The following is a 12,718-nucleotide window of genomic DNA, read 5'->3' as shown; positions in this document are numbered from 1 at the left end:
TTTATTTTATATGAATTATTTATATACACAGAACAAATTTGAGTGGGATAGGGCGGACAACAATGTTGTGAGGAGGGTATGGGAGAATCACGCGGCAACTAGGTAACATCAAAAATAATATTTATTTTTGTTTTATAATTTAATGTTTTAAATTCTAATTTGTTACTATGGAAGTAGGTTGCGTGATTTTTGGTATGACACCCAAAAAAAATCAAAAAAACATGCGAGGGATAACGGTCTTGAAGGATGGAATGAGGTGGCGGTTTGGCAGGAATTCAAACCGCCATTCATCTCGGGGGAAATATGGACGGCATATATTGAGCACGTGACCTCAGAGCGGTTCTCACGGCGCTCACAGTCTGGCGCCGACAACCGGAACCGGCAAATTTATGGTTCGGTGACCACGCACACTGGCGGATCCGTCCCATTCAGCGCACATGCAAAGCGGATGGTAAGATTAATTTTATTGAAATATATCGATAATTAATTTGTCGTTCCTTATAATATATTTAACTTTCAACCTATTTTTGCCTTACAGGCTGCATCTCTTGGACGTGAACCGAGTCCAATGGAGCTGTTTCTAGAGACGCATGTGAGGAGTCAAGACCGCCAAAAAGGGGTGCAGCAGTTCGTGGACAACCGTGCTCAGCACTTCGTGGTATGTTCGTTCATTCATTTTATTTTGTAAGTTATTATTTTCTTGAATTGCATCTTGAATTGCATTTGATGATTTTTTTACCGATGGAATTTTCAGGAGACCTATAATAGCCGGTTGAGGGAGAGATATGGGGACAATCCGTTGACCCATCCAGATTTTGATCCAGATTTGTGGATGGAGGCGGGATCGTCTGGTGGACCCGATAAAAACAGGGTCTACGGGCTCTCCAACACTACGGCTGACAACTTGCGTTCGACTCGTAGTGTCTCAACTGTTGGAAGCTCTCCATCAGTATCGAACACCCAGTCTGAGGAGTTCATTGCGTTGAAACAACAATATCAACAACTCTCGACGAATTATGATGAGCTCCGTCAAATAGTCATGGAGATGAGATCAAAGATGGGTGACGATACTTGTGCAGCTTCTTTTTGGCCGTTTGGTCCCGGGAACAACCAGCCTCCTCCTCCTCCGCCTCCTCCTCCAGCTCCGCCGCTATTCTAGTTTAATTTTGTTTTTTAAACACATTAAATTTGTAATGAATATTATTACTTTTACATTTTTAATGTTTAATGCATTTTTATTTGTTTATTAATGTTTTTTACAATTAATTCATTATTTTTTTTTATATATATCAAATACCTACCGACGGATATACCGAACAATTACCATCCATGCCATCTTTACCGACGGCATCACCGACGGATATTATCCGTCGGTGATTAACTTCCGACGGCCTTACCGACGGATAATATCCGTCGGTATTACACAGAGAGTTGCAACAAAATTACAAGCCATGCCATACATACCGACGGAAAACCCGTCGGTGATGCCGTCGGTAATTACCCTTAAAATTACCGACGGATTGGCCATCGGTAATGTTCCCGCGAGGAATTTTTTTTGGGCGCGCGTATCCGTCTGTATTACCGTCGGTGTTTCCGTCGGTGGATGGTTTTTTTTATTTGCGACAGAATTAGCGACGGAAATGGGATTTACCGACGACTGGTTTACCGACGGATAGAGTCCGTCGGTGAATCCGTCGGTATTGGTTTCACCGACGGATTTCATTGCTATCACCGACGGAATTAATCCGTTGGTAAAACTGGATAATGTTGTAGTGTTTCTTCTTCGGCCCTTCAGATATAATAAATTTTGAGTAACAAATGGATTTCAAAATAATTGTCAGAAAAAGAGACTGCCAGGTAATAATCTAAAATAAAAATTTGGAAGAAATTCTCGATCCTTGTTCTTAGATATGTTCGTTGAAGTTGATAGCAAAATGAACAGGTAAGAACGAAACTACAATATCTTCTGAGTATTCCTTTAAAAAGGAGAGACAAAAAGGTAGAAACAACGATATTCAATTTAATGTTTTTCACAAATATTTCTTTAAACATTTTATATTTTTAATTTTTATCTTTATATTCATATCTGGACTATTGAATTTAATTAACTCAATTTACACTATTAGATCTGAAAACTAGAAAATATAAAAGCAAAATTCTTAAAAAAATATATAAGAAATATAAATAAGAGAAGGAAAGAGAAAAGGGAGAAGAAAGAGAAATGTCGACTAAATGGAATCCAGCTAAATTACTGAATAAAATCACCATCAAATGAAAGTTCTCATCGCAAGGAGTTTATACACATAGAATTTGAACAATTTTCTCATCGGATTTGAGAGATATATATGGATTTGAAATTCTAGATCTAAAAAGTTTAAAATTGAATTTATGTATTGATAAGTTGTTTAAAAGTGATTTTAAATGTTAAATTTATGTTTATATTGTTGAGTAGAGTTATCTTAAGTCTTCTTTTAAAATAAATAAATAAATAAATAAAGCCAAAAACTAATATTTCAGCCGAGGGTTCTAGGCTTGATTCTAAACCATTTTTTTTTTTTGTAATTTATTAGTTTTTTTATATTTTTTTTATCACACACATATAATTTTTTCAATTTTTAAAAATACTTTATAAAAATATAATTGTATTAAAAGTTTGATTTTTAATTTCATCAAATGTATATAGAAACATCAATTGCTCAAATAAACAATAAATTATTTATATGATTTAATAATAAGTAACAATTAAAAAGAAAAGAAGGAATTAGAGTAAATTATGTTCTTAGAATTGAATAAAATTTATTAATTAAAGAGATCTATATTAAAAAGTATAAGAATTAAATAAAGTCTTATTCTATTAATGTACGAATTTTCTATTTATATATGGTTTTTATATTACCCATTAGAGTTCCCTCGACCAAACATTAAATTAAATTTAAGAATTAGGATTATTTTTTTAAAATCGAGATTCAATAATGGAAGAATAATGCAATGTGAAATGGCCACTTAATTAGTAACTCTTACAATGATTGAAGAATATTACTGCAATGTGAAATGGTGCAAGTTGTCGGCTTGAGTTTTTATTCATTTGTGGATGCTTGTCTACTTCACTTCTCACGTTCATATTACTGAACTTGTGCTGCCATAATCTATTATTTATAATGGTCACTAAAAATTGAATATATATTATTTATATATCCTTCTGTTAAAAAAAATGGTGTTTAATTAAAATTGAAATTTATTAATAATATGTATTTATTATGCATGCTTCATAATTTATAATAGTTGTGTGTTTTTTAGAATGCTTACATATGGTTTATTTATGTATTTTTTATATATATATTGATGATATATTAATTACCTTCAAGAACATGTGTTGGATCAATAATTTTAAGGATCAATTGAGTAGTGATTTTAAAATAAAAGATTTAGACGCAACCAAAAAGATTTTAGGTATAAAATTACATAGAGATGGAAGTTTTGGCAAGTTATATACTTGTCATAAAGAAAATATCTTAAGAAGATACTTGAGCATTTGATATTCAAGACTGCAAGTCAAAGAGTACTCTACTTGCATTCCATTTTAGGTTATCTTCAACTTTATCATAAAAAATTGAGATGGAAAAGGAGCACATATCAAGAGTTCCATAAGCATTATATATGATGTTATAGTCTATACTCATCCAGACATTTCACATATCATTAATATGGTCAACAGGTTTGTGGAAAATCTTGGTAAACTTCATTAGTAGGCCATTGAATTGATACTTTGTTATCTTTAATGTATTACATATGTTGGTTTGGTAAATGATAACGATTATAGCACTAGAAGTAGTGTTGAGGACTTTATAGATTCAAACTACATTGTGATTTGGACAAGAGATCATTAACAAGTTATGTTTTAATTCTTTTAGGATCCGTCATTAGTTGAAAAGAAATTCTGCAATCCACTATTACCTTGTCTCAAATAAAGGGTAAATATATGACATTGAAAGAGGTAGTTAAAGAAGATTTATGGTTGGGAGGTTTGGTTGGTAATCACTATTTGTTACATGAGTTGATTGTTATGCATAGTAATAGTTAGAGCTTTATTCATTTGGTCAAGAATGGAATGTACTATGAAAAGACCATACATATTGATGTGAGATGTTACTTCAATCTAGATATCAATCGCATATGTTGATGAAGTCTATCTCTACAATGAAGTTCAATCATTGCTTAAACTTAATTGGTTTGTGTAGTATTTGAGAGGTGTTCGGTGGAGGTGATCAAAGAGGAATTCATGTTTTATAAGTTTGCTCAATTTAAGACAATATTGAAATTTGTTGGGTTTGTCTTACATTATGGATCCAAGTGATAAAATAAATACCCATGTACTTAGTCCGTATAAAAGTCTAAAATTATCATATTTCAGGGTATGACTTATTTGTGTGTGATTCCATTCTTTACACTTTGTTGGCTAGAGGGAGGACAAAAAAAAAAGTAGATATTCACTTTTGAATTTTAGGTAAGAGAACAATTCACTATAAAAAAGTAGGAGATTATAAGGTGCTGAACCACGTAAATTTCATGTATACTTTTATATGATTGATTGTACTTATTTTTTATATTTCTCTACTTACTAAATAGTTTGAGATTTTAGAATTATCCCACTACTTTCTCCAATAATACAAACTCAAATCCTAAAAAACTATTTACCCATAAGAAATTAAAATAAATTGCCCTTGAGAATCATTTTTAAATAGAAAAAAAAATGAAAGCCTAGTTAGGACAATTTAAAAAATGAGAATCACAAAAAGGAACAAGAAATATGCTCTCTATAGATATTACATACTTCATAATTAATATTGATAATACAAATTTGCATAAGTGGACTATATTACAAATATCTAGAAGAATTCAATGTTAAAACCACGATCATATATGTTCGATATTTGAATTAGTACTTCGACCCAAAATCATGATCGTCTTTCTTACAATTGCCATGTGAATACAAGTTTGAATTGTTATTGAATAATAGAACATGTCCTTTAAAATATGTTTATTCTAGATCTCTAGATCTAGTTACTTAAAAGTTTTTGCTATCATTACTACAATTAAATAATTAAGTCACAAACATCTCCCTTGCTTGGCATCTAAATTGTTCCATCATTTGAGAAGATAATCACATTACTAATGTTTAGATTTCAAATTTCTTTTTCTCATATAATCAAGAAAGTCTTGATAACAATCCTGGAAAGTGTAGCTCAATTAATCAGACCCTAGATTTGCTCCCTAAAGGTCACTAGTTCAAGTTCCCCAAACCTCAAGGCTACTAGAGGCTTCCATGGTCGTTATTTTCAGGGCTCATGAGATTAGTTGCAGTGCGCGCAAGCTGGCCGAGACACCCACATTAAAAAAAAAAAAAAAAAAGAAAGGTCTTGATAACAAAAGCTTTTATATGGTTATTGATGATCTACTTGCCCAATTCTGGAGATCCGCATCATCTTTAGTCATGAAGAAAAACAAAATTTCCTTTTTGAAACATAGATAAAAAAGCGTCTCTAACCAAAACTTCTTGGAGGGGAGGATGTACAATGTTTTGGAGAAGATTTTTCTTTTTTAAAAAGGACAAGTTGATTAAAGAAAGGTAAGATAATATATGCAAAGGGATTAGAGTTATTACAGATGCATGTGTTCTAATTGCCTGTACGGGTGCTTTTCAACGCTATTATTTTGTTTCTATATACCTAGAAGCTAACAGACATCGGAATTTAAAATCTCAAGGACTTATCAAGATTAATTTTAAAATCTCAAAGATTTAATTAAAAGAATCATTAAACCCGAACTTTGACACAACTCGAACACGAAACTCATCGCTCCACACAAACTCACAAAAGAAGAAACACACATTAATATATGTCTTATGTTGCAACGATGCCCTCGACATCATGTTGACCCCAGCACTAACGTTACTGCAGGCCTCCAATTATTTTACAAATCATCAAAACATATGCTATAAAAATGACTAGATATCTTAGTTTCTTCAAAGGAGAAACATTTGTGTTCTTGACAAATCATCAGACAGCCATGCTTGCCATATTGCGAGCTTTCCGGTTCTCAATCAATTTGTGCGCAAGGCTGCACAAAATCAATGCAAAGATTGCAAAATTAGACCCACATAATGATCAATCCTATTGATTTGGGTGTCCGAAGAAAAAATAAAGATTATAAAAAATTATCATTTAATCAAGTTCTTACGCTTCAAGTTCGGCATCTTGCTTTGCTGCAAGATCTTCACCGATCTTCACAAGTTTTTTCAAATTTTCTTGGCTTGCATCGTCCATCTTGGTGTCAGAGAGTTTCATCTCAGCCTGAATATTGTATGAATTATCAAATTGCAGCACATCTTTCGAGCATGAAATACAATTGCATGACCAAGACTATGATTGAAACTCTCCAGTTTAAAAAGGTACTGAGGTAAATCTTTGGAAATTCCCCCCCCCTAATTTCTACGGCTAGCTACACAGATAAATGATTAATTCAAATAATTTATAGCATGCATACCGGGGGAAATATATATATATATATATATATATATATATATATATATATATATATATATATATATGGGGTAAGTTAACTAAATTCTATAATTCTCATGATTTTGGCAAATTGCTACATATTCCGTTCCAAATGCGAGCCGCTGATACCTGAAGCCGATAATAGTTATCTTCCCAACCACAATATTGAAAGAATGAGGATATATACGTGGAAATCATCTCATCCGATGCAGTTGTCAAGATTTCTATCAATGGGCTGCCGTTGTTCTCGCTATACCAGAGCCATCTTAAGATGCCCCATTTGCTGGGATCTGATCCAACCTCATACCTGTCACTTTGATTTGCTGCTCCAGTTCCAAGTGAAAGAATAAGAGGCTTACGACCATCCGTCTTTTGTTCTTTCATCACCTCACACACGGCTATCAATGACTGATACAATTGAAAAAAAGGGAGGCAAGACATTAATTGAAAGGAAGCATTCTGTCTGGCAACACAAAATTCAGCCCAAGTGTTCCAGAGATCTTTAGATTCGAGTCATCATCTAGGTGTAGGTTGAGATAGGGATTAAATTATTAAATTAATCAATCTTATATAAAATCTAACTACAGAAAAAATTAAACGTAATAACAATATACTATATTTTGCAGATAATATACTAAAAATTGGTAGTCTTGTAATGTAATTTAGAAATTCTGTACTTCATTTTTGTAATCTTCATGCTTGCATCCCACCTTCCCCACTCTTAACTAACTGCTGGCTAATCAATTTCATCTTAAAGAGCAGTTTTAAAGAGTAGCATTTATATAGAAATTCTTAACTCACAGGATTGTTAGCTGCCAGACCGCCATCAGCTAGGTTGAAATCAACGGTTGTTTTAAAAGAATATGGAGGGAAGTAAGATGGCGCTGCAGACGTTCCAATGCAAATGTCTGCTATTCGAGCATCCGCTGACTTATCACGTTGTGCCTGCAATTTTATTTACAAGAGAAGCTGCATTCGATCACTATATATATATATATATATATATATGCTAAGTACCTTCCGGGGTTTTGGAATGTGTTTAATAGATAATGAAGAAGAATCAATGACCTTTAAGCTGGAGAATATGATTGACCGAAAAAGCTTGATGTCGAAAGTGGGGATTATCACGTTAGTTAGCGCATCACTGAGAAGTTTCTGTCCCATTTCTTCGTTAATTACCTCATGTAGTTTGACACCATCATACTTTGGAAACAGTAGAGTCTTTCCAAGTCTCTTACGGAAGAAGTTTGGAAGCCATGTGCACGTTAAAAGATACCGCAGTGTAGCTATCAGAGGATCTATAATTTTATGACTCCTGTTTGAGAGAATGACATTAATTTGATTATGAAAAAATCAATATTTTTTGTTCTACAAATTGAAAAAAAATTATGCTAGCATTTTTATGAGGATATATATTGTTGAAATCATGGCAGTAGTACTAATTAAACCCGACCCTTTTAATCAATTGACCTACATTTCGTAATATTGCTGAATCTGCTTGGTTGCTTCATCAAGCGAAGAGTTGATCGCAGCTTCATCATATGAAAGTTGGTCGTCTTCAAGTGATTTTAGGGTGGTTTGAGGAAATATGAGTGCGCTCTTCTCCAGATAAAAGTTGACAATATCTTTTGCTTCAAACGAAGGTCGTTTTTCTGCATTCGGAGTAGTAAGCATGGCAGTCATAAGACCACCTGTGCTTGTCCCAGCAATAAAGTCAAAATAATCTGCAATCCTCGCATCCTTGTTGTCCACATCCAACTTCTATATGTAAATATACATACAACAAAAATGGCAATTAGGATGTAACAATCAGGGATTCTCTGATGGATGTTGTTAAAAGTAACATGAAGGTAACGCTAAGGTTGTCGATTCTATAACCTGAAGCTTAGCTTCAAGAGCTGCAAGGACTATGCTAGGAATGATGCCTCTCACTCCTCCCCCATCAATGCTAAGGATTGTTGTCAAGCCTTGATGATCATGATCTGATGTACTCGAACACCCATTCCCTGAAAAATTAATAAAGAACAAAAGTAGCATTAATAATTACAGAGTCTAATCTCTGATTACAACTCTAGTCATAGGGTTGTACAGAAAAATATAGTAACATGGTGTTAATCAAGTGCTCACCCATCTTGTCAAAACTGAAATACAACTTTTTGTTTCGCGACTCTTTCTGCTTCACTACAGCTTGAGCAGCAAGGATCGGCTCTGCTCCCCTTCGATAGCTCAAATCAGGTTGCGCATAATGAGATCAGATGTATAAGAAATGGCTACCATAATATTAGTAAAGTCAGCTCAATGTTGATTAGAGTTCCCACAACCAAGCATGAACTCAATTTTAAAATTGGGATTTTGTTTTGAAATCGAGACTCAAGACTTAGTAATTCTTATAATAATGCAATGTGAAATGTTGCAGGTTGTCTCTTTCGCAGCGTCAAGGGTTGCTTGTCTGCTTCATTTCTCTCACTCATGTTACTGACTTTGTGTTGTCATAATGTGTCTAATAAATGGCTACTAAACAAATAATACATAAAACTTTTACATATTAAAATGTTTGGCAACTTGTGTTTAATTACTAATTTGTACTTATTGTATATGATTCATTACTAAAAATTCATTAAAATTTTAAATAAATTTATATTTTACCAATATTAAAACCTGTCAGAAAAAGTAACAATCGAATGAAAAATAATAATATAAAAGATTGGGAATTAATCATTCGCAATAAGATTTATTTATTTATTTTTAAATAAAACCAATACTCAATTATCAAATTCGGTAAAATTTGAAATGCATAATCTATACTTGTTCTACCGTTTGAATTTGGCCACATTAAAAACTAGGGGTAAGCAAAAACCCGAAAAACCGATTAAACTGAGAAAATTAGAAAAAAATAACCGAAAAAACCGAACCGTGAAAAAAAACAGATTAAACCGATTAGAATTTTGAAAAAACTGATCGGTTCGGTTCGGTTTGGTTTTGGTTTATAAGTCTGAAACCAAAAAAACCAAACTGAACCGAACCGAAATCGAAAAAAAACCGAGCTAAACCGAAAAAAAACCGAGCCAAACCGAAAAAACCATGCCAAACTGGAAAAAAACCGAGACAAACCGAAAAAAACCATGTCAAATCGGTTTGAAACGATTTTTTCCCTAAAATAATCGAACCAAAACCAGTCAATCTGAACCAGTTTCGGTTCGGTTTTGGTTTTTTTAAAAAAAAAACCGGTTTGGTTATTTTTTTAATAATAAATAAACCGAATAAAAAATAATCACCCATACATTAAACCCTTTAGTTTCAAATGTTGGTAATTTTAAATCCTCTCCATCCATGTTTTATGTTAGATTGATCATATATGATCTGTTATTAATTTGACCTAAGACAACTAAAATTGAAGTTATGAAAGAAACAAAAAAAAATAAAAGAAAAACTAAAACAAAAAAAATAATAAACCAAGTTATATTCATTTTTTGCATAACATAATTTTTTTCCCTTGTGATTAAGAAATTAGGGAGGATGCATAACATGGCCTTTGCAATTTGACAACTTCTGTTTATCCTGTCATCAGTTTTGATGACTAAAAAATTAAATTTTATATATAGTTTTTCTATCGTTAATTAGAGTTCACATAACCAAATATTAAATTAAATTTCAAAATTGGGATTTTATAAATAAAAAATTCGAGACTCAAAACTTAGTGACTCTTAGAATGATGGAAGAATAATGCAATGTCAAGTGTTTCTTGTCTGCTTGCCTTCTCTCGTTCATGTTACGTACTTTGTGTTATAACCTGTGTCTAATGAATGGTCACTAAAAAATGACTTCATAAAATTTTGATATATATATATATATATATATATATATATATATATATATATATATATATATATTAGATTAACGTGGGTGTCCGGGTTAGTTTGTGCGCACCTCGACTAATCTCATGGGCCCTGAAGTTAATGATCATATAAGTCCCAATGGCCCTGAAGGTTTATGAGACTCGAACTAGTGATCTCTAGGGAGCAAATTCAATGTCTGACCAGTTGAGTTACACCCATTAGTATTAAAAAAAATTTGTATAATAAGATTTTGATATATTAAGATGTTTGGTGTGCAGATTTTTTTATATAATTTTAACATCACTTGTGCTTAGTTAAAAATGAAATTTATTAATAATTAGTATTTGTCATGTATGGTTCATTATTAAAAATTTGTAAGAAATGTAAATAAAATTTGTAATTTACCATTAAAACTTGTTAGAGAATGTTGGTGTGTATGGAAAACTGAAAAAATTTACCATCATTCAGTATGGATAAATGATTATTAATTAAAAAAATAAGTTTCTTTGTTTTTAAAGTGATAATTAAGCTACATACCCATCAAGTTAAAAACTTGTTTTGTTATATGGTTGAAAACAAATTTAGTACAGCAGCACATGTGAAAAAATATTTAAAAATTTAGTAGATATAATGAAGCCACAAATAAAAAATATAATACGAGTCACAGATACAATCTGGGACTCGATAATTATATTTTTCTTCTACAATCACAAATAAAAATTAATTGTAACAACACGTACACACCCGCACTGGATCCTCGCATCCTTGTTATCCACATCCAACTTCTATATATACATACAACAAAAATAGCAATTAGTACAAGGTTTCTCTGATCGATGTTATTAAAAGTAACATGAGGGTAACACTAGAGTTTTTGATAGATTCAAGAACCTGAAGCTTAGCTTCTAGAGCAGTAAGGACTACGCTAGGAACGATTCCTCTCACTCCTCCCCCGTCAATGCTGAGGATTGTTTCAAAGCCTTGATCATCAGGACCTGATCCACTCGAACTTTCATTCCCTAATTATTTAACAAGAAAAAAATTAGCAATTAGTACAAGGCTTCTCTGATCGATGTTATTAAAAGTAACATGAGGGTGACACTAGAGTTTTTGATAGATTCAAGAACCTGAAGCTTAGCTTCTAGAGCAGTAAGGACTACGCTAGGAACGATTCCTCTCACTCCTCCCCCGTCAATGCTGAGGATTGTTTCAAAGCCTTGATCATCAGGACCTGATCCACTCGAACTTCCATTCCCTAATTATTTAACAAGAAAAAAATTAGCAATTAGTACAAGGCTTCTCTGATCGATGTTATTAAAAGTAACATGAGGGTGACACTAGAGTTTTTGATAGATTCAAGAACCTGAAGCTTAGCTTCTAGAGCAGTAAGGACTACGCTAGGAACGATTCCTCTCACTCCTCCCCCGTCAATGCTGAGGATTGTTTCAAAGCCTTGATCATCAGGACCTGATCCACTCGAACTTCCATTCCCTAATTATTTAATCAAGAACAAAATTAGCTTTGATTATTACAGAGTCTAATCTATATGATTACAACTCTAGTAATAGGGTTAATGAAGTGCTCACCCATCTTGTGAAAACTGAAATACAACTTTTTAGTCTGTGACTATTTCTGCTTCACTACAACTTGAGCATCTCCTTTGCTCCCCTTTTATAGCACTACTGAGGCTGCGTATGGTAGCTTAGCAACAATAGCATTGTCTTTTTTTAATGTTTTAATTTCTTGAATATGCTTAGAACAATACTGTACTATTCTTAAAATATATTGAAACTTAGGTTGCCATTAATGTCAAACGTCATCAGATTAAATTAAAAAAGTTCCAGTGACATCAAAGAGAAAAACAAGAAATCTCATCTGCTTAAATTTTGTCCGATCATATAACAATTTCTCATTTGTCTCATCCACGTACTATTTTATTTTTTCCTGGTTGGTTAGTCGCTGCTACGTGTTATTTTACCTAGAGACATATATATTTTTGTTTCTTAATAAAAATATTTTGAAAATTTTATTTTCAGCTAGTTGAATAATTGAAAATAGAGTTTCGGTTCCGACTTGAGATTTATAGTTAGTGTTTAGTTGTTCTCCAAGGATATAAAAGACCGAGACTCGAAGAAGAAAATGTGTTTGATTATGGAAACAAACACAACCAATGATAATATTTAGCAAATTGTCTAGCCTGGTGAAGCGGTCTTAAGCTCTATATTCTATAAAATTGAGCCTCAGGAATTTTTTTAGAAAAATTAGAGTAAAATTTGAATAGAAAATTATTACTTCTTATTGGTACTAAGATGGTTTAACACT

At 32.6% G+C, this 12,718-nt stretch overlaps 1 protein-coding gene across 2 annotated transcripts; it reads right to left on the bottom strand.

Annotated features, from left to right (window-relative positions):
• Positions 1-5,775: 5,775 nt before the first annotated feature.
• On the bottom strand, positions 5,776-12,119 carry LOC7465915 (patatin-like protein 2). 2 transcript variants are annotated; one of them, XM_024591169.2, is made up of 8 exons: positions 11,983-12,119; positions 11,760-11,887; positions 8,035-8,321; positions 7,629-7,875; positions 7,362-7,505; positions 6,690-6,968; positions 6,238-6,350; positions 5,776-6,117 (listed from the first exon to the last, which is right to left on the bottom strand). In XM_024591169.2, exons 1-8 carry the CDS (start codon positions 11,984-11,986, stop codon positions 6,057-6,059), a joined length of 1,263 nt encoding a protein of 420 aa, XP_024446937.1. In that variant the 5' UTR covers positions 11,987-12,119; the 3' UTR covers positions 5,776-6,056. The 2 variants fall into 2 exon arrangements, with proteins under 2 accessions (XP_024446937.1, XP_052305485.1); XM_052449525.1 differs by lacking the exon at positions 11,760-11,887 and adding an exon at positions 11,524-11,651.
• Between the last annotated feature and the right edge of the window lie 599 nt (positions 12,120-12,718).

Source organism: Populus trichocarpa, chromosome 19 (assembly GCF_000002775.5).
Source record: "Populus trichocarpa isolate Nisqually-1 chromosome 19, P.trichocarpa_v4.1, whole genome shotgun sequence".
NCBI lineage: Eukaryota > Viridiplantae > Streptophyta > Magnoliopsida > Malpighiales > Salicaceae > Populus > Populus trichocarpa.
The sequence above is the reverse complement of the archived record's forward strand: the minus strand, read 5'-3'. Positions and strand labels throughout refer to the sequence as shown.

Bases quoted from the DNA above. Each gene is read 5' to 3' on its own strand.
- LOC7465915 (XM_024591169.2), bottom strand. The intron at 7,506-7,628 runs GTCATTGATTCT...ATAAAATTGCAG, and splicing joins TCATATTCTCCAGCTTAAAG to GCACAACGTGATAAGTCAGC. The intron at 6,969-7,361 runs GTGAGTTAAGAA...CAATTGTATCAG, and splicing joins GTCTGGCAGCTAACAATCCT to TCATTGATAGCCGTGTGTGA.